This window comes from Hypanus sabinus, chromosome 3, assembly GCF_030144855.1.
Source record: "Hypanus sabinus isolate sHypSab1 chromosome 3, sHypSab1.hap1, whole genome shotgun sequence".
Lineage (NCBI taxonomy): Eukaryota > Metazoa > Chordata > Chondrichthyes > Myliobatiformes > Dasyatidae > Hypanus > Hypanus sabinus.
The window spans coordinates 69729119-69755241 of record NC_082708.1 but is presented as its reverse complement, the minus strand read 5'-3'; the positions used below and the strand labels follow the sequence as shown (position 1 = coordinate 69755241).

At 39.0% G+C, this 26123-nt stretch overlaps 1 protein-coding gene across 1 annotated transcript in view; it reads right to left on the bottom strand.

Annotated features, from left to right (window-relative positions):
• The window catches only part of fat3a (FAT atypical cadherin 3a), a 570475-nt gene that overhangs the window by 44551 nt on the left and 499801 nt on the right, over positions 1–26123 (bottom strand). The window contains exons 20-23 of the mRNA XM_059964604.1: positions 24717–24914; positions 21909–22707; positions 16207–16341; positions 12760–12917 (exon numbers count right to left, since the gene is read on the bottom strand). Coding sequence (XP_059820587.1) covers positions 12760–12917; positions 16207–16341; positions 21909–22707; positions 24717–24914 — 1290 coding nt within the window. The remainder of the gene's footprint in view (positions 1–12759; positions 12918–16206; positions 16342–21908; positions 22708–24716; positions 24915–26123) is intronic.

Sequence of the window (26123 nt, the reverse complement as noted above, 5' to 3'; positions counted from 1 at the left end):
TAAACAGCTGGTGCCATCCCCCTCAACAATAAGTCTATCACTTTGGATACTGTTGGAGGAGATGACCTAACAGAGAAATTAGGAAGGCATGAACAAAACAAGAGAAAATATGCAGATACTGGAAAACCAAACAACACACTTAAAATGCTGGAGGAACTCAGCAGCCCAGGCAGCATCTAGGAAAAGAGTATAGTCAATGTTTTGGGACGAGACCATTTGGGAGGACTGGAGAAAAAAGGTGAAGAGTAGATTTAAAAGGTGGGGTGAGAGGAGAGAAAAACAAAAGGTGATAGGTGAAGCCTGGAGGGGTAAGATGAAGAGCTGGGAAGCTGATTGGTGAAAGTGACAGAAGCCCATGGAAGAAAGAGAAGGGGGCAGAGCAGCAGAGGGAAGTGATGGATGGGCAAGGAGATAAGGTGAGAGAGGGAAAAGGGGATGGGAAATGGTGAAACGGGGTATTACTAGAAGTTAGAGAAATTGATGTTCATGCAGTCAGGTTGGAAGCTATTCAAACAGAATATAAAGTTTTGTTCCTCCAACCTAAGTGTGACCTCATTACGACAATGGAGGAGGCTATGGATGGGCATATTGAAATGTGAATAGGAAGTGGAATTAAAATGGGTGGCCACTGGGACATCCCACTTTGTTTGGCGGATGGAGCATCGGTGCTCAGCCAAATGGTCTCCCAATCTACGCCTGGTCACCGCCACACAGTAGATGACCTCAACAGACTCACAGGTGAATTGTCACCTCAACTGGAAGGACTGTTTAGGGCCTGAATGTTAGTGAGGGAGGAGGTGTAGGAGTAGGTATCGCACTTATTCCACTTGCAAGGATAAGTGCCAGGAGGGAGATCAGTTGGGAGGGACGAATAGACAAGTGAGTTGTGAGATCCCATTGGAGGTGGAAAGCAGACAGTGTGGGGGTGGGTGGGGGGGAGATGTGCTTGGTGGTGGGATCCCATTGGAGGTGGCAGAAGTTTCAGAGAATTATGTGCTAGACAAGGAGGCTGGTGGGGTGAGGTAGTAGATGAGGTTGCTCGAGCAGACAAGGTGAAGGAGAATCCTAAGGGATTCTACAGATCTGTTAAGAGGAAAGGGATTGCAAAGGACAAGATCCTCTGGAAGACCAGAATGATAATCCATGTGTGGAGCCAAAACAGATGGTGGAGATCTTAACTGAAATTTTTGCATCTGTACTTACTCAGGAGATGGACACAGAGTCAGTCTGTCACTGAGTGAGGCAAAGTGGCATCAACCTCATGGACCCTGTACAGCTTACAGAGGAGGAGGTGCTTGCTACTCTGAGGTAAATCAGGGTGGATAAATCCCCAGGGCCTGACAAGGTGTTATGTAAGTCATCCTTTGCGACAGGGATGTACCAGAGGATTGGAGGCTAGCCAATGTTGTCCTGCTGTTTAAAAAAAGCTCTAAATACAAAATAGGAAATTTTAGGCTGGTGAGTCTGACATCAGTTGTGAGTAAATTATTGTAAAGTATTCTAACAGACTGGATGTACAAGTATTTGGATAGACATGGACTGATTAAGGATGGCTTCATGCATGGAAGGTCATGCCTTGTAGATTTTTTCAAGGAAGTTATTAAGGAAGTGGATGAAGGCAAGGCTGTGAATGTTGTCTACATGGACTTTAGTAAGGCATTTGATAAGGTCCCTCTTGGGAGACTGTTCAAGAAGGTTCAGTTGTTCAGCATTCAGGATAAGGTAGTAAATTGGATCAGACATTAGCTTTATGGTAGTGGAGGATTGCCTCTCTGATTGGAGGCCTGTGATAAGTGGTGTACAACAGGGATTAGTGCTGGGTCCTTTGTTGTTTGTCATTTATATTAATGAGCTGGATGATAATATGGTTAACTGGGTCAGCAAATTTGCAGATGATACCAAGATTGGGGGGTGTAGTGGACAGTGAGGAAGCCATGGCTTGCCAAGAGATCTGCATCAGCTAGAAAAATGGTCTGAAAAATGGCAGATGGAATAAATGCAGACAAGTGCGAGGTTTTGCAATTCGGGAGCACCAACCAACATAAGTCTTACAGTGAGGGGTAGGGCACTGAGGAGTGTGGTAGAACAAAGGGATCTGGGTATACAGGTCCAAGATTCATTGAAAATGGTGTCACAGGTAGATAGGGTAGTAACGAAAGGTTTTGGCACATTGGCCTTCGTAAATCAGTGTACTGAGCACAGGAGTTGGGATGTTAATGTTGAAGTTGTATAAGACGTTGGTGAGGCCTAATTTGGAGTATTGTGTGCAGTTTTGATCACCTACCTACAGGAAAGACGTAAACAAAGTTGAAAAAGCACAGAGAAAATTTACAAGGACGTTGCCGGGTCTGGAAAACCTGAGCTATAAGAAAGGATTGAATAGGTCAGGACTGTATTCTTTAGAACGTAGAAAATTGAGAGGAGGCTTGATAGAGGTATACAAAATTATGAGGGGTATAGTTAGCGTGAATGCAAACATGGTTCTTCTACTGGGGTTGGGTGGGACTACAACCAGAGTTCATGGGTTAAGGGTGAAAGGTGATAAGTTTAAGGGGAGTCTCCACTCAGAGGGTTCTGAGAGTGTGGAATGAGCTGCCAGCACAAGTGGTACATCCAAGCTCGATTTCAACATTTAAGAGAAGTTTGAATAGGTTCATGGATACTGTGGATTTGGAAGGCTCTGGTCCTGGCACAGGTCGATGGGAGCAGGCAGTCTAAATGGTCTCGGCATGGACTAGATGGGCCAAAGAGCCTGTTTCTGTGCTGTACTTCTCTATGTGTCTATGAAATTTCAATGGCTCAATTTCAAAATACTCTCCATTAGACTGGATGAGTTCTGGTCACCTCCCTGATGGAAAAATATCAATAAGATTGACGTTGCTGGGTCTTGAGGATCTGGAAATTTTGAACAGGTCAGGGCTTTATTCTCTGGAGTGTAAGGGAATAAGTGGAGATTTGATAAAAATATACAAAATTTTGAGCGGTATAGATAGGGGTAAATGCAAGCATTTTTTCACTAAGGTTGGGTGAGACAACAAATAGCGGTCAAGGCTTAAGGGTGAAAGGTGAAATATTTAAGAGGAACCCAAGCGGGATCTTTATTCAGAGGGTGGTGAGAGTGTGGAATGAACTGCCAGAGGAAATGGTGAACGTGGAGGACTCGGTTTCACACGCAAGTCAATGGTACGAGGCAGAGTAACAGTTTGGCATGGATTAGATAGGCTGAAGGACCTGTTTCTGTGCTCTAGTGCTCTATGACTCTGAGTACATCTCTAACAGCACCTCATACATTCAGTATCATCCAGGACAAGGCAGCCTGTTTGTCTTACATCCCATCCACAATTCTTAACCATTCATTCTCTCTCAGAGAGTGCACATTTCTTGAAGTGTGTATGATTTACAAAATCCACCGCAGTTACTTAATAGACAACCCAGCAGCACTTGCCAAGCATCAAATCACCATCATTATGTACAGTAAGTGCATGGGAAAGCCCATCAATGCTCCGCCAAGTTGCACACCATTCCTCAGATGGAAATATAGTGCAACTCCTTCATTTTTATTGCGTCTGGAAGTCCCACCCAATCTCACTGCAGAACTAACTTCATCAGAAAGAGTGTAGCGATTCAAAGCATGTCACGTCATCATCTGCCCTTGGCTAGTTAAGAATGGGCAAGAAACGTGCCCTCGCCTGTGAAACCCGAATCTCAAGAGTGGTGCTTAGTACAGGTTTGCATTCCTGAGAATTAACCATAAGTTGACTTCCATCCGTTTTTCTATAGCTAACAATTTACTCCATGTGTTTTTGCTATAATCCTTTCATTTTAAAGAATAATCACCTGAACACAGCCTATAATTAAATTAATGGAATGTACACTTTATCTGGTCATTAAAGAGTACTATAAAAACATTCTGTAATTACTGATACCAGTTTGTAAAATGCTTTAAAAATGTATGGGAGACTTTGCATAATCAGATGTCCAATAGTCAAGTCATTTGTAACTGAGGGAGCCCCCATACCTGTGAATACCATGTCAAATTTACTGTAATAACCCTTCAGCTGAATCAGTTCCCTCTTCTTCCTTTGAAGAGTCTTCAGAAGGACTATCAAATCTCACAATAAAATTGTAGGAAAAAGCAAACAGCCTTTCTCAGTAGGGCCATTAAGCTGTCAGCTCCTCTTAGGACTTTAGTAAAACTTCAAGTTATAGTGAGGCTCTTTGTGAAAAAGGTTATACAGCAATGCTACTCAGCTAAAATGAATTGTGCTGTAATGTGGCCTAAAGATATTTTCCACAGGAAGTTGAAAATGTATTTGACAAAGTGTTATGAAAACGAGTGGATGTTTACATTATGAGAACATTAGAAACGAGGTGACAAAATAGATAAATATGTTGAATTTGATTTAGTGATGGAAGTTTATTTTCAGTGGCATAGCACACCAGTAAGCTATATGTGCCAAGGGGATTTGGTGGGGATAGTTACAACATAATGGGTGGGCAGGTGATGAAGGCTGGAGAGTAGAAAAGGAAAGGATAAAGATCATAGTGAATCAAACCCAGATAAAAGGTAAACAAGGGAAGAGGAGGGGAAGGATATGAGCACAGAAATACAAGAAATTCTGCAGATGCTGGAAACTTTGAGCACCACACACACAAACAAAATGTTGGAGGAACTCAGCAAGTCAGGAAGCATCTGTGGAAATGAATAAACTGGTGACATTTTGGGCCAAGACACTTCATCAGAGAGAAAAAAGAGATGAAAGTGGGTTGGCAGGGAGAGGAGAAAAATAACTGAAGGGGTGGGGAGGGATATGGATAAGGATGAGATAAAAAAAAAGCAAGTAAATGAGTGAGCTTAAGTGTAAGTGGGAGAGAAAGAGAGTAAGAATATATTGGCAAAGGAATTGACTGAAGTATGGGAGAATAGGCAAGGGTAAAAATACATTGACTGATCAAGTTGACTAAATGAGGGAGGTATTTCATGACCTCTCCACTGTGTGTGTGTGTGTGTGTGTGTGTGTGTGTGTGTGTGTGTGTGTGTGTGTGAGAGAGAGAGAGGGATAGAATGGTGATGGAGAATCTATTCAAGGGGACAGGGAGTTTGCTTGCTGCTTCAAGACAATATTGCCAATGCTGGCAAGGTTGGAGGAAGCTCATCGTATTTATTTAAACTGAATGTGAAGGTGAAATTCACTCAGAGTGGTGGCAAGGTGGAATTCACTCGTACAAAGAGAGGTTACCAATGGCACACTCGGGTGAGTTAAGTACATAAGGGCAAAAGGGATAAATGTTGTTGGATTTGTGACTGTAGTGAAATGAAGTAAGGCAGATTAATGTCATTTTAAAGTTTAAAGAGTAATACAGATCTACTGGGTAGATACATGTTTCTGTGTTGTTAAAATTGTATACAGTAATTAAGCCCATTAAGACCATACACATAGGAGCAGAATTAGGACATTTGACCCATTGAGTCTGCTCTGCCATTCAATCGTGGCTGATCAATTTTCCCCCTCCTCAATCCCATGTCCCAGCCTTCTCACTGTAACCTTTGAAACTGTGTCTAATCATGGACTGATCAAGGTTTCAATGAGATAACCCCTCATCCTTCTAAATTTCAGTGAGTACAGCCCCCGAGCTATCAAATGTTCCTCATATGATAAACCTTTCATTTCTGGAATCATCCTTGTGAATCTCCTCTGAACCCTCTTCAATGCCAGCACATTTTTTCTAAGATGAGGGGCCCAAAACTGTTCACAATACTCAAGGTGAGGCCTCACCAGTGCCTTATAAAGCCTCAGCATCACATCCCTGCTCTTGTATTGTAGACCTCTTGGAATGAATGCTAACATGGCATTTGCCTTCCTCACCACTGATTCAACCTGCAAGCTAACCTTTAGGGTGTTCTGCACAAGGGCTCCCTAGTTCCTTTGCACCTCAGATCTTTGGTTTTTTTCCCCATTTAGAAAATAGTCTCTACTACCTAAGTGCATGACCATGCATCTTGCAACACTGTATTTCATATGCCACTTTCTTGCCCATTCTCCTAATCTGTCTTAGCCCTTCTTCAGCCTTTCTGTTTCCTTAACACTACCTCCACCAATCTTCATATCATATGCAAACTTAGCAACAAAGCTATCTAATCCATTATCCAAATCAATGATATACAGCATAAAAGAAGCAATCCTAACACTGACCCCTGCGGATCACCTCCAGTCACTGGCAGCCAGACAGAAAACAATCCTTTTATTCCCACTTGCTACCTCATACCAATCAGCCAATGCTCTAATCATGCCAGTAACCTTCCTGTTATTACCATGGGCTCTTAACTTGGTAAGCGGCTTCAGGTGTGATTACAGAGACATCTGATTTTCTGAAAGTGGTTTACAAAGTGTTAAAAAATTCATATGATTTAGAAAATGTTGGCATTTACTTGAGTTAGATGGTGATTTGCAACAATATAATCATAGAACCACAGAAAATTTATGCCACAAAGGAAGGCACCTTGTCCATTGTGTTGGTTGAAATAGAGCCACCCAACTTATTTCCACCAAAAGACACAAGTTGCATAACCTTGCTGATCTTCAAGTATACATTTAAGGGTCTTTGTTTCTGCCCATTCAGGTGGAGAATTACAGACCTCTATTCCTTATGGCTTTAAACAAAATTGTATCTACTCTCTAAACATTCCACCTGCTTCCTTAATGAATGCATAAAAACTGTCCTTGTTCAGTGTGCCTTCAGGGAGGCTTGTGATGTTTGTCACTTGTTAAATTAAGTCAAATGCAATAGTTGGTTTTATCTTTTGCTTTTATTTTTTTGAAACAAAATAGGCAAGCAACCTTCCATCAACCACCACTGAAGCAGGACAGGAGAAATGAAACATTTGAACACAAATTGATGGAAATGCTCAGTAGCATAGGCAGCATCCTTAGAGAGTGAAATAAGGTTTCAGACTGATGACGTTTTGAGGACTGGAAAAAGCTAATTAGAGCCTCTGCAATTAACATCCTTTCGCTTTTTAACAACCTGCAATATATTTCACCTCTGCTTGCAATGTATCATTTTCAAGGGTGCCAGATCCTTTAATACAGGGGTTCCCAAACTTTTTGATGTTATGGATAAGCCAGGGGTCTGTGGACCCCAGGTTGGGAACCCCTGCTTTAATACTTTCTCTTATACTATGTTTTTCCCTTTCACAAACTGGGGGAGCTTTACAGAAAGATCTGTGTCCTGAACTGTATAAAAATACTACAGTTTTACTGCATTATTGACAATTATTTACTTGACATTGCATTAATTCGATCTTTGACACCTGCTAGTTGAAAGGAGAAATTTCAAGGTTAAATGCAAAAGAATTGATAAGTGACCGTGTCTTGAAACAAGCCACTAAGTAATCAAACATAGAAGTACAAGGTTATGGAACCAAAATCCATATTAAAATCAAAGCATAAGAAGAAAATATTGGCATAGTCTGAGTGCACAAACAAGTTAATAGGAAGTCAATAAAACATCAGTGAGCATTTATGCTAGGTTTTTGATTTACAAGGATGTTTTGATTTAAATCACATTGCATAAATGGATGAGGAAACTAACTAAGGACTGAAGGGCTTGTCAAATAGGAGAAATCACAGCAAGAGGGGTTGCTGTGAGCATGATTCCCAAACGCTGAGCTGCTTGCTCAATCCTTGGGGTTAGAGAGAAAGCTGGAATTGGAGTGGAAAGATCTGGTTCTCATGGTCCTTGCAGATTGACAGGGTCGATGCAACAATAATATTTCCTGTGGCTGAATGTCTAATGCCAGGGGCCACATTCGCAAAATTGGGGTATGCACATTCAGAATTAAGATGAGAAGACATTTCTTCAGCTAGAAGGCAGCGAATCTTAAGAATTGTGCCCATTGAGTTTTGTGGAGATTCATTTAGAGGTTGTCCTCTCCTCACCTCCTCTGTTACAAATGTCTGTTACAAATTATGGATGGCATATATTAATTAAAATGAGAACCAATCTTCAGGAAATAAAATCTTCTAACAATCTAACTTCAACTGATACTTTCAGGCTAATGAAGCCAATCATTGTGTGTGGGACGTTCTCCAATTCTACACCATTGAAACAACACAGGGAAAGACGATAAGTAAATGTTTATCTTAATTGGTGGATATTAAAATCTTCATAATGAGATCAGCAAAGGCACTAAATGACCATTTCCTGGTTTAGAGCATTGTTAAAGGTACATCCCTGCTGGAAATGACATTAAATAACCTTGCGTCTTGTTAAGGTACTGTTCAGGACATGTCTGTTTTGTAGTTCTATATCCACAGAGCAATTCCTCAACACTTTTGCAAAAGGTATATATTTTGGGTCTCTGGAGATTGTGCTCAGAAGCCTTTTGAACCAGCCACTTGCACTTGAATATTCCAATGGATTCTGCTAGTTTGGATATGCTGCCACTGTAAAATATATACTGTAATTCTGCAGAGTTACCTTACTATATTCAAAATGTTCAAGTAGTGGATTGTAGCCATTGAAACTGTAGTTAATCATTTATTACCTTTGTGTTTTCAAAAACATAAATCATTGTGTCAGGAGACTGAGACTCTCTCTCCAGAAGATCTGTTGTGCATATAAAGACTTCTGTATTTCCCAGTTATAGCTTCCATGCGGTTCTGTTTAGTTACAATACATATAAGAACATTTGGGAGATGGACTGCATGGAATTGCAGGCTGCTGTGGGACTGCAGGCATTTTCTGCTGCATGGGAACTCAGCTCATAGCTGCATTTCCAATTAGTGAACTGTCCAGGCTAGGAACAATTCACAGGAATGGAACCCTGCCTTAACCTGGGAAGGACCTTTACTCAGTATATGCAAGATGGTGCTAGACAGGTTTCTGTATATTAAAGGAATCAAGATTAGTGCAGGAATATCGGGCTGTGGTAAAAGGTCAGATATGATTTTATTGAATGGCAAACCAGGTACAAGGGACAAAATGGCTGACATCTTAAGGAACTTGGTCAGTCAAGAACAAGATATGACTATATCAGATCAAGATATGATAATGCATTCAGAATGTTTTGAGGTATTTTAACTGGACTGCTCTAATCATTTGCTTTTACAAGTTAATATTCAATTAGATCACCACAAGATGTCTCTTCATTAAATGACTTGCAAATTTAATTTCAATGAATCTTGAGAACAATTGTTCAATTAAATTTTTTGAAGTGAACTGAATTTACTCAGATTATGTATTCCAATTATAGCGATTTTAATAGAAAGAGATGTGCCACTTTTATTGAAACAGTTTTTAAAAAATTGTTGGTGATACTCTAGGTCACTACAATCTTCTAAACTCCTGTATCAGCTTCCTTAACTGAAATCATCATGTAAACAAACTTAATTTTTAATAAAATTCAGTTGCATTATACAGAAAAATAATATATAATGATGGAATTTCTTGCCTGTTATTTTTGAAATATTTATGTTAACGTATACTTTCTATTTAGTTCTATGAAAAAACGTACAAGTTATCTGTGCATAAACATGGGAGATCCTGGGCATATGCAATGATGTTAAACAGCATGTAAATGTTTTTTAGCATTACATGTGAAGAACTGTTCGAAACCTCTAAAGTCTGCAACCAGTTCAGTCCATACACCCTACAGCATGCTTCAATGGGAAAGTTAAGGTAGGCTCTGGCATTACTTGAAAGAATCCTGATCTTAACTACATTGCTGCAGGGAAGGCCATTTAGTCCTGCATCTCTCTCTAGGAACGATTTCTTCAAGTTCTGCTTGCTCCTAGCAGCCAATGCCCCAAACCACAAGTCTAGTTACAGACATGGTAGTTAATGGGAAAGCTACTGCCTTACAGTTCCCACAGCATGGGTACAATCCTAGATTCCAGTACATCTGTGTGAAGTTTGCATGTTCTCCCTGTCACTTCCATACAATTCCTCTAAGTGCACCGGAAGAAACTGATGGGAAAATTTGATTAGAAAGCAGATCAATGTAAACCGGTACTTGATGCATAGTTCAGTCTTAATGGGCTGAAGGCTCTTTTCCATGGTGTATGACTCTGAGTACAGCTCTTTCTGCCGTGACAATCTTCTTCCTAAAGCCTCATGATTCCCCCCCCCCTTCCCCCAATCCTTTCCTGATCTTCCATCCAATTAACTCTTCCTTTGCTGTGATCCTGGTCCTATTTGTGAATCTTTGTCATTTCTTCCAGCCTATTCTCCCTAATTCCCCAGTCCCCTCATTCACCACTATGCTTCATTACTAATGCTGTTAACAGCCTCTTCACCATGATGAATAAACCATCACCTGTCACTCTCACCTGATCTCTTCTCACCCATGATCTTCTGCCCTTTTTAATTACCTGTCAACACCTTCCCCAAATGCTTCCAGACAAAATTTCCTTCATGAGCTCTGCTCTTAAACATAGGAACTTGTGGCTAACAAAGTTCAATGTTCTAAGTAAATTTATTATAAGTGTACATATATGTCACCAGAGACTAACATGAGATTCATTTTCTTGCATGCATTTACAATGGAACAAAGGAACACAACCTAAATGAATGAAAAACCTTATCCAAATATTGACAAACAACCAATGTGCAAAAGACAAATAATAATAAATTAATTAATAATACTAAAAACATGAGTTGTAGAGTCCTTGTAAGAGAATCCATAGGTCGTGAACAGCCTATCTGTGAGGGCATTCAACTGCACCCAATGGCATGGGTCATTTTTGTGATGAAATACAATTGCCTGGGAATTATTGCGCAAAACTGGCATGTATCCCCTATCCACTAATATTAGTGTGCTGTTTAGACATTTTACAATTTCCAGGTCACCAACTTCTCGTGTGCTCTTCAGCTCAATGCATCACCTAAGTACTATCACTATTCTAAGTGACCACTAATGATATGAAATCCAAGTCAGCTGTGGATTTAGAAAAAAATGACTGAGCACATAAAAGAACATTAATTCCTACTCTAATAAAAACTGCAGAACTCATTTAAAGATTACTGCCGCATTATGAAGCTACTGCCAGATAAATGTCACCTGAAAGTCCATTTGTCAGATCCTGAACACAAGTTAAACACCTACTAACCAGCAAAGTCCAGCTAGCTGAAAGCAAATCCTTGTGGGAATCAGATAAAGTTGTGCATTTACTAAAGTTTACTCAGTATAGGAAAATGTGTAATTTACATCCAAGTCCTACTTTAGCACGCAGCTTCTAATTAAATGATACAGCCAAACCAGATGAAAGGCATCACCTTATTCAGTAATAAAACTGGAGTTTAAATCTGAGATGATTAAAAGATTAATATTGACAATGATAACTTAAGAGGTGTGTTGTAATGCTGTATATTGTTTTCAAGTCCTTGACATTTCATTGTTTTGTAGGGCTGTATAAAAATGCTTTGTGGTTTTCTAAGGCATGTGTGATTAACAGGTTAGGAAATGATGAATCTCCAGGAATAGCTGGTGCACTCAGGCCGGTACATGAAGTCCATTTAGAAAAACAGCACTGCATGAATTACACCTGTGTACATTTTTTCTCAATAATGCAACAGATATGACGAGCCTTATGGCAGCAGTTGGAGTTCACACACAATAACACTCCAGTTGTAAATGCGCTTCTGTCACATCATATGAGGATATCAGGTTTCAGTCTTTACAGAAAGGCAACTTAAATAATGGAATGTGATATCAAAACACCACAAAAATCCTGAAAACCAAAACAATAAAAAATAATGTAGTTAATGGAAGCAATAACCTTGATTATCGTTCTTTATTCAGAAACTGCTGTTCAGCGAAGGGTGACTTTCTCCACTGATTTTTTTTTGATCAAGGTCTTTTTCTCAACTTGTTGTTTCGTCTGAGACAACATGTATGAATACTCCATGGGTCAATTAAAGACCAGTTTATATTCATAATCTTGGGGTTAAAGGGTTAAATTAATTAGAATTGAATTGAAAGTGCACTTGGACTAAGATGTTAACTATCCTGTGCTGTCACCAGTGGGATCATCAGTTGATCTGCCACCTGTCTTCAGGAGTTTTGGCCCGTTTATGATCAAGACTCTCTCGAGGTGGTGGGCCAGCAGTGCTAAAGCACCACCCCCCACTGATGAGCTTAACAACTTGGTAATCGCCTCTATCAGAGTTGTTGGTCGCTTCCATCCAACAGATAGTCTACTCTTCAGATGTCTATGCAGCTACTGAAGAGTTTACAAAAGATGGATACACTGTCCGGCTATCTGCCCCTCTGGATGTACTTGGTCCACACCTATGATGATCCTGTTTCTGCTGCCTCAGCTACAGCCCTGCTGGTTGACTTGATCTCTCTTCTAATGAAGCCAAGGTCACGCAGCCACTTCTGGAAAGTTAATGCAAAAAAACCACGGCAACCTACTTCGAATGGATAGCATGAGACCTTCCACCCTTAAATCATATAGAAATGGCATAATATTGGCAAATGGTATCTATATTAATGTACAGAAAACATGAACACTTTTCTACTTACTCAATGTGACTATGAAGCATCTTGATCTGTATTTGTGTATATCATAGCTTAAGTTCAAGTGAAAATCCTTCACAGAAGTACATTGTTATTGGTTAAGTAGCCTGACAATCAATGTGCTATGGGGAAAAATTTAAGAAGTATGTACTCTCAAAACAACAATCAAATACTGAGATAAAAAAATCAACCATCCATTTTAAAACACGATTCAAAATATAGAGCATTACATTTACCTTCAAAATGACACAGTATTCCCCTTCAGCATACATAATGACTCCATTACTCTGCAGTGTTCTCAAATGCAATCCTAATTTCAGTTCCTGTCTTTTGCTGTTTTCAGCCACCCGATATTTAATATAGCTGTTTCCAGCAAAACTCAGGGATGCATGACCTGGAAGAGTTAAAGAAAGCCATGCTGAAGAACTAATATTGGTCTCGTGAAATTTTGTGAACACATCACTCTGGCTTAATCATATTACATTTATTACAAAATGTAATTAGCTTCTTGTGCTTTTAAGAAAATGTCATCGCATTTATGAATGACATTCTTTTAGTTTAAACTTCAATATCTTGTAGTTAAATCAGTAACATTTTAATACAACCTTATATATCTACCAAAAAATCATGATTGTTAAGGACCAACATATTTGGCAAAGGAATGATAAACGTCCAAAAATTTTACTGTTAAGTTAGGTGAAAGCAAACAAATGTAGGATCAAATATCTTTTCAAATGCTTCCCCAGTCTTGAAACTGATACTAATTCTTCAATTTTATTCTCATCATACATTTCTGAACAAGTACTTTGCTCAACAACATTTGAAAGATTACTTTGGAGAATTTAGGGCACATTAATGGAGGGAAGGAAGAACCACAATGCCCAAGCTCCATTTCCTTGGCAGCATTCCAATTAATGTGGGTATTCAATTCAGAAGCATTACAGTGAATATGCTGATTGGCTAACACAACTTTGAGAATGTTTATTATCAAACATAATTGCTTTTCTCGAAAAAGGACTATGCAGCAATATGTAGCAATTATAATTACTCGAGTTAAAAATACAATATAAATAAATGAAAGAACTTGCATATACATATATAGCACTTCTCACATCCTCAGAGCATTCTCAAATGCTTCACAATTACACTGAAGTGCTGTGTAGTAATTGCTGCAGGCAAATGTGACATCCAATTATCAATGGATCAGTCATTTATTATTATTGAATTTGAGCAACAATTTTCACACATACTTGCCAATTTTAAGAAGGAAGGACAAAATTAAGGTGAACTTAACTAATGTTATGGTTTATAAGAGTAGGAGCACCAGACCATGAAAGTTACATTAGAAATGTTATAATGGAGAAATTAATCTTTTGAGGACACAGATACTAGCAAATCCAATTGGATAATGCTTTATTTTTCCATTGTCATGTAATTGAACTTAGATTTTCCATAAATGAAGCACAATAATGCGCATATCCTAAACATTTAGAGTAACCCAGAAAACATGTATGAGGACATGATTTCTATTTCGGGGCTGCACGTGATACGGCATTGCTTGTTCAACACCAATACTAGGGTGTTGCTGGGTAACTCACACCTCTTTGTCCTAAGTACATCTGTCACTCCCCAGGCAGTGTAATTTTACCAGGTGCAAGGCCTTGGTCACAAATAAATTTTACTGTGGTGGAACAAGCAACAGAACTGATTTAGTTTTACCAAAGATACATCATTCTGGCCTATTCTAAGATATATTTGAATTGTAAAGCCAATGATAATACGATCACAATGATGATACTATTGCTAGACACAGACTGAGTATTGCCTTCTCTAATTTAGGTAAATTTTTTTGTGTACACCCTAAGGTTTGGGCTCCATAAAGAGACTTTGACACAGATTAATAATCTAAATAATTACCCTACAAACCAGTGAGATTCAACAAAGAACTGACTTTTACATCTGGAAACATAAGAGGTTGTAGATCTGAGAATCAGGAGCAGAAATCAAACTCCTGGAGAAATTCAGGAGGTCAGACAGAAGGTAATGGACTGTCTACATCTTGAATTTTACTTTTGACTAGGTCCAAAGGGATGTATTCTCAAAATGGCACTTAATTATTGATCAAAAATATAAAGTACTGTATTATTGATTTGCCAGCATTCTCTGACTGAGAGTAAAATAATTGGTTTCATATGTTTTCAACATTTTTAAATTTGAAACTCCACAGAACAAAATCAGCAACAATGTAATTTGAAGATACAATAATTTTTAACTTGAATCATGGAGGACTCATTTCCCACTTCTCCTATTGTTTATATCCTGTCATGGGTGCTCACTCATTTTGTAAATAGTGATCCCTTTCCATCTTAAGCATGCTTGAAAATAATTCACGCACGCAAGAGTTTTATTGCCCCTCTCCCTTCCCCCACTCTCCAACATGAGTAACTCAACAACATGTTGGATAACTGCATTAGTCAGACTGAATGGTTCAAAAATGACTAAGAGTAGCAGAAAAATTGGACAAAAGTGGCTCATGAACCAGGCTTTGACCAGTACTTTAACAACTTCAAAGGGCGCCACTGTGGCATTGCACTATTAGAGGTCAGGACATCAGAGTTCAATTCTGACATCTGTAAGGAGTTTGTATGTCCTCCCCATGAACGCATGGGTTGTCTCTGGGTGATCTGATCTCCTCCCACAGTCATGACGGTTGGTAGGTTAATTGGTCTTTATAAAGATTGTCCTGTGATTAGGTTAGGGATAAATTGGGTTGATTGAAGGGTTGGAAGGGCCCTTCTCACTCTACATCTCTAAATAAAAATATAATAAATTTCTGACTATTGTTAGAGTTACTGTCATCATTGAATATATGATAATGTTATGTGCAACAGAATGGAATCTAAACATTAAGTGAGCAATTCTATAACTAATTATTTCATTTATAATTTAGGAAATTGGGACTTATTTCTAAAACTAGATAGGTGCTCAGACAGAACTCATTCAAAAATGTATTAAGATGCAATTTATAGCTTCTAATACTGACAGATACTTTACCTGAACAGTGCAATTCTTAGACTGCGCACTCTGTACCCTTTCAGTTACATGTGCATAACTTATTTCTGCAAACTAGCTGCAATTATTGGGAGCAATCTGTTGAGATGCATTAATGAGTAATTTCAGTCACTGTTAACATTTCACAGTTTACATTAGAAATGCATAATTTATAGCAAGAGGAAAAAGATCTTCTCTAAGATTAGGCATTGTAATTTAACAGCTGCTGCCTGATACTATTGCTCGTCATTGGTGCCTTAATTACAGAAACTTCAGTCAATTAGAATAAAAACTAATTGTTAAATTAACAAAAATGGGGTTAGGCAATGCACTGCCCATATCCTGCTTGCAATTCAATCTAATTTAAAACCTTTTTGTGTGTGATACTTATTCTTAGTAAATTCAATTTTAAGCAGGTCCTAACAGTTTTTTAAAAAGCATTTCTGCAGAATTCCTCCATCTTCCTTACGGGCTTTATACAGCTCACTAAGAGTATCCATTCTACAAAAAAATGGGAAAATTATCATTGTCGTATTTAATGCTCGATTATAGAATTTACAGACCAGAAGTACACAAGATGTTTTCTTCTGAACTAAAATATACCGGGTGCGACAGTTATCTACCGTCCTTACCCGAACATTCTCCCAGGTTCCCAGGTGGACACTGACAGACGTATGGCCCACGGCCTTCACTGCCTCCAACACAATGCATGTCACTTGGGCAAGGCTTGTCTTGGCAAACATCAGAAACCACTGGGCAGAGTTTACCTGCAGCAAAAAAGTATTCAAACTTAGAGATACAGTCTTAGAAAATCCTCCTTGTCTACAATTATATATTCTTTTATACTGATATTGTTATATGTATTAACAAAGAATATATTCACTTCATTATGTTTGATAAATGTGAAGTAACATTTTAATTTCCTAGATTATTCTCAGATCCTTTAATATAAAGAATTGAAAAGAGAGCTGCCAAGTTGGTCATGTTAAGAACATCATATTGCTGATTTATTCATTGCAGATACTAATGGACAGTAAGATTCCTTTATGGATACCATAACAGACTCAGATTCATGTCACATAATTATAACCATGTTCTTCTTGTGTCAACCACTGATCTGTTGAAGTCTGTTGTAAGTTATAAAAATTTCCTCATGATTGATATGAAACTGAGTTGCACACAACGAAGGCTGTTTTACTGATTCACGGTCTTTGTGAGCTTGCTGATGGTTATCAGGGAATTCCTAATGGAAACGGTATATCTAGGTTAAAGATAGGAAATTAAACATCAAGAAATCTACTCCTCCCTGGTTCATACTGGAAAGCATGAATGTATTTATAGTACACACATGTATGGCCAGAAAAGTATTAGTTGTGATGATCAACCAGCAGTAAATTAGCTGTTAGAGGTCAACCATGAAGAACACTTGTTCACCAAAGTACTGGCTATCATATGTTGCTCGTGGAACTGCATCTTACTGTGAATCTTTTTTTTACAAATCTGGAGGGAAAAGTAGGAGTACTTATTTAAGTATCTATCATATCTGAGTACTTGTACATAAAACAGAGGTAATCAATGCTAAGTAATACAATGCATGACAAAGTTAATCACACGTACCTCTACATTTTCCAAACCCACCATGACAAAAGTGCAAAACATAGCAAATTCTCTCCACTAAATGGATCAAAGTCCTGACCAGCCCATCTATGACTCAATCTAAAGTTTTAACTGGAAAAAAAACTGATGTAGTTTTGCTCTATTTGAACAAAACCCTGACTTTAAAACACTCTGTCACTTCTCAGGAACCTAACTATTAAAAAGATTAGGTTCAATTTATGATCCAAAAGTGCTAAAGAATAGGAAGGTCATGTGATCCATCTGTACCTTAGCTGAGTGAGAGTTACAATATGCCTCAAAAGCAAGTTAAAATACATTAAATTGAGTTCAGTTAAATAATTTTTTTTGTTCTAGACACTTTTTGAGAATATGACAATGGCACAGATAAGTACTTTGCTCCCAGGCAAAACCTAATTAGTTAATAAACCTCAAATTTCTTAAAAAGAGGGCATTTCCCCTCATTTCACTCCCTAACTAATAAAGTCCAGAAGAAAGTCAGCTGTGCTAACATTCTTGCAGTCTATTTCTACAACAGACTGTAACCTGCTGATCATGGTAAGTGTGAAACAGCACTGGATCTTTCTATCCCTAGCTTTCAACTTACCTCTGATGACAGTATCATTGTAGATCAATGATAAACTGTTCGATAATTTCTTCAATACTATTGGCATGATCTCACAGGAGAAGATCAACCAATGTATCAAGAATGGCCTGACACATCGAAGGGCAATGAACATTTATTTTGATCAACAATTTTTTCAAAGGGATACAGTACCATCCACTGAACACAGTTTGTGAACAGTGCAAACCATTTCTTCAGCACATTTATAATTTAATTGCTACCCAGGACATAACCATTATTGTTTTATTCTCAGACCTACTTTCATTCTAGGTATGAAAATAAAATATACTTAGAATGAAAGTACAAGAATGAAACCAAGTACTATTTCAGTCATGGCTGATAACTCCTCCATCATCCAAACTAAAAGAAATCCAATAATTAGTAGGATCCAGCATTTTAAGACACAAAATACAAAACTGCTGAAAGAATTCAGTGGGTCAAGCAGCATTTGTGGAGGCAACGGGATAGTCAAAGCTTGGTTCAAGATAATGCAAGAGCACTGAGGCAAAGTCTTGTCCTGAAATGTGAATTATCAATTTACCTTTGCAGGTGCTGCTTGACTCCCTGAATTCCTCCAGCTGTATTTTATTTGATTCAGATCACAGGATCTGCAGTCTCCTATATCTCCATTCTTAAGTCTCATTTGGGGGAGATTGGGGAAACATAAGAGAAAGCCTTGGAATGTTTATAAGAACTACAAAGCTTCCAATATAGAACTGGCTCTTCCATTCAAAGATGAAGAGTTAGACGGAGAGAGAATGGATGTTTTGATATGAATGGTAAACATCACAAAAGGCAAGTTGTCAGTAATTCATTATCCTCCCAACATTAAAAAAATATAAAATGGTTGTGAGATAGTACCAACCAGCAGCATCCATCACCAAAGATCCTCATCACCCAAGCCTTGCTCTTTTCTCGCTGCTGCCATCAGGTAGTAGGAAGAAGAGCCTCAGGACTTGCACCACTTGGTTCAGGAACAGTTACTACCCCTCAACCATCAGGCTCTTGAACAAAAGAGGAAACTACACACATTCAACTTTTGATGTTCTCACAACTGATCGTCTCACTTCAAGGACTTTTTATCTTGTTATTTCATGCTTTTTATTTATTTATATCTGTATTTACATATTCTGTTGTCCATTGATCCTGTTTACAGATACTATTCTACAGATATGCTATGTATGCCCACAGAAAAAAGGATCTCAGGGTTATATGTGGTGACATATATGTTCTCTGACAATAAGAAGGAAGAGCAGTAGATGTAGTGTATATGGATTGCAGCAAGGCATTTGATAATGTACCCCATGCAAGGCTTATTGAGAAAGTAAGAAGGCATGGGATCCAAGGGAACATTGCTTTGTGGATCCAGAACTGGCTTGTCCACAGAAGGCAAAGAGTGGTTGTAGACGGGTCATATTCTGTATGGAGGTCGGTCACCAGTAGAGTGCCTCAGGGATCTCTTCTGGGACCCTTACTTTCGTGATTTTTATAAGTGACCTGGATGAGGAAGCGGAGGGATGGGTTAGTAAGTTTGCTGATGACAAAGGTTGGGGGTGTTGTCGATTGTGTGGAGGGCTGTCACAGGTTACAGCGGGACATTGATAGGATGCAAAAAACTGGGCTGAGAAGTGACAGATGGAGTTCAGCCCAGATCAGTGTGAAGTGGTTCATTTTGGTAGGTCAAATATGATGGCAGAGTATAGTATTAACAGTAAGACTCTTGGCAGTGTGGAAGATAAGAGTGATCTTGGGGGCCGAGTCCATAGGACGCTCAAAGCAGCTGAGCAGGTTGACGCTGTGGTTAAGAAGGCCATATGGTGTATTGGCCTTCATCAATCGTGGAATTGAATTTAGGAGCCGAGAGGTAATGTTGCAGCTATACAGGACACTGGTCAGACCCCACTTGGAGTACTGTGCTTAGTTCTGGTCGCCTCACTACAAGAAGGATGTGGAAACCATAGAAAGGGTGCAGAGGAGATTTACAAGGATTTTGCCCAGATTGGGAGCATGCCTTATGAAAATAGGTTGAGTGAACTCGGCCTTTTCTCCTTGGAGCGACAGAGGATGAGAGGTGACCTGATAGAGGCGTATAAAATGATGAAAGGCATTGATAATTGGATAGTCAGAGGCTTTTATCCAGGGCTGAAATGGCTGCCACAAGAGGGTTCAGGTTTGGAAATGGGTACAGAGGAGATGTCAGGGGTAAGTTTTTTTACGCAGAGTGGTGAGTGCGTGGAATGGGCTGCCAGCAACGGTGGTGGAAGCCGATATGATAGGTTCTTTTAAGAGACTTATGGGTAACCCTAGTAATTTCTAAGTTAGGGACATTTTTGGCAAAACTTCGTGGGCCGAAGGGCCTCTATTGTGCTGTAGGTTTTCTATGTTTCTGTGTTTCTAAATTGAATATTGAACTTTGAACACAAATGTTGAATCATTCAGCTTTGACTAAATATTTCCCACTAGCAATTATAGTGGCTCGTTTCTCCTCTGTCTAAACAGATTTGGATTTCTCTTACATTACTCTTTGTAGTCTATCTTGCAATGTAATTTCAACACATCCCATCTTCCCTCTCTTTTAAGCTGCTCATGGTGAGAGCTTCTCATTGGTGGCTACAGAAATTCCCATGAGCATATTTTGTTATGTCATTAGGAAAGTATTTTTGCACAGAATTTCTCCATTTCCTGGGGTTAGTTTACACTGTAAATGCAGTGAAATTACATTGATGTGAAAAGTTTGATTCAGGATCTTGATCTAATTGTTCATTTTAAATCAAACTGCGTTAATAATAAGATGTTGTTTCTGTTAAATGCCTATGAATAAGTTACTGCTTTTCAAGATCTGGTACTTCTCTTCCATTATTGTTGTATCATTCCAGCAAACTGGTGTTTTAAAGTGTAAAGAGGCTTCCAAATACATTGCATATCACTTATTGACTGCTGGAATGTTGCATCAGGAAATGTTCAAAAACTGCAGCATGAACAAATGGAAAAAATTCAAGATTCAAGATCGTTTTGTGTCATTTCCAGTGCACAAGTGTAAAGGAGAATGAAATAATTGTTACTCCAGATCTGATGCAGCACAAAAACACACTTAAATATAAAGTGAACAATAATAAAAAATACAATAAATATAAATACATAAGCTAGCTTATATACATCAATTGATTGTATGTCCATAAAGTGATGTTAGGTACAGGAATGTCTGTACAGAAGGTGGCTCACTGGAAATGAGAAAGTTGAAGTGTTGGGGAGGGGGGATGTGTTTTGAGCGGTGGGTTAGTGGGTGGAGGTGTTATTTAGCCTTAGTGCTTGAGGAAAGTAACTGTTTTTGAGTCTGGTGGTCCTGATGAGGATGATACATAGCCTCCTTCCTGATGGGAGTGGGACAAACAGTTCATGAGCAGGGTGGATAGTGGATGGACAAGGTACGTACACCAGTCACTTTTTCAAATTACTTTGTGAAATTGGCTCCTCTGGTGAGAAAGTGTCGCTAGAATTATTTTTGTGCATTTTCAAATAGTATATTTAAACTTACAATGTTGTATTTGAAGAATTTTATATTCATACTTATAAATGCTTCAATTTTGGTGTATATTTCATAGCGACATAGAAGGAGGCAGGTTGGCCCATGTTGGTTCAGAATCCAATTCCCTGACTTTCTTCTGACTGTGCTACTTTCTCTCACGTGCTCATCTCTTTGCTTTTGATTCTCCTATTACTCACCTATAATAGGGGCAATTTACAATAGACTATTCACCAGACACATTGAGATATGGGTGGAAACCATAGCAAGAGGGAGAGATGCACATGTCCACAAGGAGAAGTTGCAATTTCTCAGAGTCAGCTCTGGAGGTTATCATTGAATCTGGTTCAGTGGAACAGGGATACAGCTGTCCTTTCTGCTGCATCACTGTGCTGCCCACCTGAAAATCTGAAACTATGCAATAGTTTGGTAACATCAACACACTTCAAACAAAAATAAAGCTTATTCCATAAACTTGCATATTTACCATAAGAACTTATTTTTAAACTTACTGATGTAACAGGTTTTTAAAACGCAGTTCAGGAGACTTTCTTGTTTTGAATATTACTCACCACTGCAAGCACATGTTAGACTTTTATGGTAATGAGGGGACACAAAGCTGATCCGTGCAGTACTGTAGGTCATAGTGGACTGTGGTTCTGCAGAAACCAGTGGCGCACAGTTGCGTTCTTGGCATTCTTCTGCAGGGCAACTCTTGTCCATGATAGAGGAAACGAGAAGACCATTCACAAATTCTCTCTTTGCATTGGTGAGCTTTTGAATTAAATAAGCGGTTTTATAGAACCCACTTCTATATATCTGTACTGCCAATAAAACCTCAAGCTTCTGTGTGCCTGAGACTGGCTGAATACTAATAATATGAACGGTGTCTTGCTTCTGGGCTGCGAATATGTTCCGAAGGCTCCGCCTAAATCCATGGAGATGAAGTCCAATAAAATCTTCAGGAGAGATGTTTTCAAACTGAATAGTGATGGCATTGTTCAGCATTTCTTGAGTCACCTGCTCCACATGAACCACAACATCAACAGGGACAGTGAAGCGCCCATCACTGACAGACACATTCAAAATATACTTGCCACTGTCCAGTCCCCCAAGTGCAATAATCTTCCCATCTTGGCTATTTATATCGAACAGACTTCTCTGATCCGACCTGAAACTGTAGCTAAGAACGTCATACATATCCTGATCGGTAGCGTGGATTTTTCCAATCACTCCTCCTGAGAATTCATCCTCCATCGTAGAAATAAAAATCTCAAGTGGAATAGCAGTTGGTTTGTGAATGCTTTCTTCAATCACTCGAACAAGTATATAGGTGGATGAAGTCAGTGGCGGTTTGCCAGAATCTTGAGCCTGTTGTAACGCGAGTAAAAACAAATACAGACTCAGTGTCCATTTTGTTAGGTACACCTGCTCGTCAATACTAATATCTAATCTGCCAGTCAAGTGGCAGCAACTCAATGCATATAAGCATGCAGACACAGACAGAATGGGGAAGAAATGTGATCCAAGTGGATTTGACCGTGAAATCTGCTGTGCCTATTGTCTTGTTTTTTACTTATTGTAATATTATTTACTGTATTACTTTATGCAGTACTGGGTAGGTCTGTAGTCTAGTGTAGTTTTTGTGTTGGTTTATGTAGTTCAGTGTAGTTTTTGTATTGTTTCATGTAGCACCATGGTCCTGAAAAACATTGTCTCGTTTTTACTGTGTACTGTACCAGCAGTTATAGTCAAAATGACAATAAAAAGTGACTTGACTTGTAACGATTGTTAGTGCCATACGAGGTGGTTTGTGTACCTCAGAAACAGCTACTCTCCTAGGATTTTCACATACAAGAGTCTCTAGGGTTCACAGAGAATGGTGTGAAAAACAAATAAAAACTATCCAGCGAATGCAGTTCTCTGTGCAAAAACACCTTGTTAATGACAGAAGTCAGAGGAAAATGGCCAAACTCATTCAAGTTGACAGGAAGCTGACAGGAACTCAAATAACAATGCATTACAAAAATGATGTGCAGAAGAACATCTCTGAATGCACAACACGTCAGACCTTGAAATGGATGAATTAAAGCAGCAGTACACTAAGTGGTCACTTTATTAGGAACAGGAGTTACCTGTTCAGCAACTCCATCAATCTCATTCCCCCTTTGCACCATCTTGGGAGATCACCCCAACCTAGTAACTCACCACATGCAGATCCTATGTATGAATTAACCTCTAAACATTGTCTGGGCAAGTGATGACACCCATCAGACAGTGATAGGAATTCCATGCATTCATACTTATGTTGACTGGTATTCAAGGACGAAGTTCTTGACTGAATGAACAAGAATGATGTTGGTGGGCAAAGATGAAGATAGGGTGCTGATGAACCTCATTGCATCAAAGTTATGATTGTAGAGTCAAAAATTCAATTTGGAATGAAGTTCTTTGAAACCCTTAGTTAAAATAAATATCTTTCATGAAGCTCTCTGTACCACTGGGATTAACTATTCAGATTCAGTTCTGAATTAACAGTTCTTTTTGATGCTGCCCCTGAGGTATTACACTGTTTTATTAAGGAGGTCTTGGTGGAGAAATCTAAATGATTAGGCAGAAAATAATGTTAATTCCACAAAGTTTCTTTTGATGCCACTGATGTCTGTTCTATTTTATTTAAAAAAAAGTATTTTTGGTGAGCAAAAGAAACAAACACATTCGTATACATCAAATATGACTGAATTAATTTAAGAATGACTAGGGTGAATGAAGTAAAGTGGGGGGGAGGGGGGGTTATGTCAGAGATTGGATTTTACACAGAGTGGTAAGTGCACAGGATGCACAGCCAGTGGTGGTACTAGATAGAGGCAGATACTTTAGGGGCATTTAAGAGACTCATAGATTGACATATGGATGAACAAAAATGGATGACATGTGTGAGGGAAGGGTTATATTGATCTTGGAGTAGGCTAAAAGGTCGACAGTAGGCTGAAGGGCCCGTACTTTGTTTTATGTTCTAAAAACCTCAAGGTGGACTAAATATGCAATTGAGAATTTTAGGTCAGGAAAAATATGCTGGATGTTGAACTCATCTCCTTTACCAGGCGAAGTAAATGAATTCCACTCAAAGGACTCTATAGAATATTCTATATTTCATGAGAGTTAGTCATGGAAAGCAAATGTCGATGAAGAGAATGGGATCTTGTATAATGGAGATCAATACATTTTCACTGACTGGAATGGAACTATATATCAATGTGCACTTGACCTGATAGACTCATTTCTTACCAATGATTATAGTAATAAAGATCTTTCTCATAGAATCATATTGAAATTTGCTCCCAGAATAGAATGACTTTATTGGCGGCATAATACCTTACCTTCACATGTAGATGGTATTCTGTGGTATCCTTCTGCTTAAAAACAGTTGCTGATCTCAGAACGCCTTCCTGGTCTAAAACAAATTCCTTCCCATCATTCCCAGCAAGAATAGTAAGTGTGAACGGAGGGCCATTGTGTGAGGAATCCTTGTCCGTCACAGAAAGTTTCAGAATACTGGTCCCCACAGGTTTATTTTCCTATAAACACACAGAAAGTGAATTGCTATTACATCATATAGAAAACACTGATGCCAGCTTTCCTCTTAATGCTATCAGAAACGTGACAAATACAGAAACTCGCACTAGCTTAAACAAGCTGTAGCTTTCTAGGCTCCCGGAATGAAGAATTAATTTGAGTGAATTTACATTCATTCATTCACCAATTTGCAAAGGAACTGACATAGTTCTTGTTAACCCACAGGTAAAAAAAAATCACCAAAATAGTACGTAGTGAGGTGTAATTAATTGATCCATGTATGCTCCTTCATACAACTCAACGAGGTTCTATTTTACACCTATTAATCTGATGGATAATTAGTACCTACATTGTACAGAAACTGGCTGTAAATTCTGCTGTAGGGCATTTAAAGTTTGGATGCCACAGGCTACATTCAGTCTATCCTGGTTTGCTGTAGGCATGAGTGCACTTGTAGTGAGAATTGCAAAGGATTTTCCAATTGCCAAAAGCATGTAAAGAGGAGACAAGATAATGCCAGACAACATCAAGCACTGATTTAACAGTAGTGCTGCCTGTGGACTTAAAGACCAAAACTGGATCATCATTTCATCATGCTTGATCCATTTTCACTCTCAGCCCCAATCTCCTGCCTTCTCCCTGGCTAATCAAGAATCTAGCAAACTTTGCCTTAAATATACCCAATAACTTGGCCTCCACAGATTCACCACTCTCTAGCTAAGAGTAATTCCTCCTCATCTCCATTGTAAAAGGACGCCCTTCTATCCTGAGATTGTGACTTGTGTCTTAGACTCCACCACCATAGGAAACATCCTCTCCACAACCACTCTATTGAGGCCTTTCAACATTCGATAGGTTTCAATCAAGTCACCCCTCATTCTTCTGAATTTCAGTGAGTAAGGCCCAGAGCCATCAAACAGTGCACATATGATCAGTCTTTGAAATCTGGAATCTTTTTCGTAAACTTCCTTGTCAGCACATCATTTCTTAGATAAGAAGCCAAAAACTGCTCACAATACTCCAGGAGGGAGGGAGGGGGGAAGAGGGAGAGAGGAAGGGAGGGAGGGAGGAAGGGAGCGAGAGAGAGAAGGGTTGGAGATACAACATCAGAGGAGGGAATGGGAAAATTATGACAAGGTTGGGTTTGAGTTCAGGGAATTGGCTAGTAGGTGGTAAGAGGTGTGGTAGTGTTGTTATAGAGGAGAAGGTCA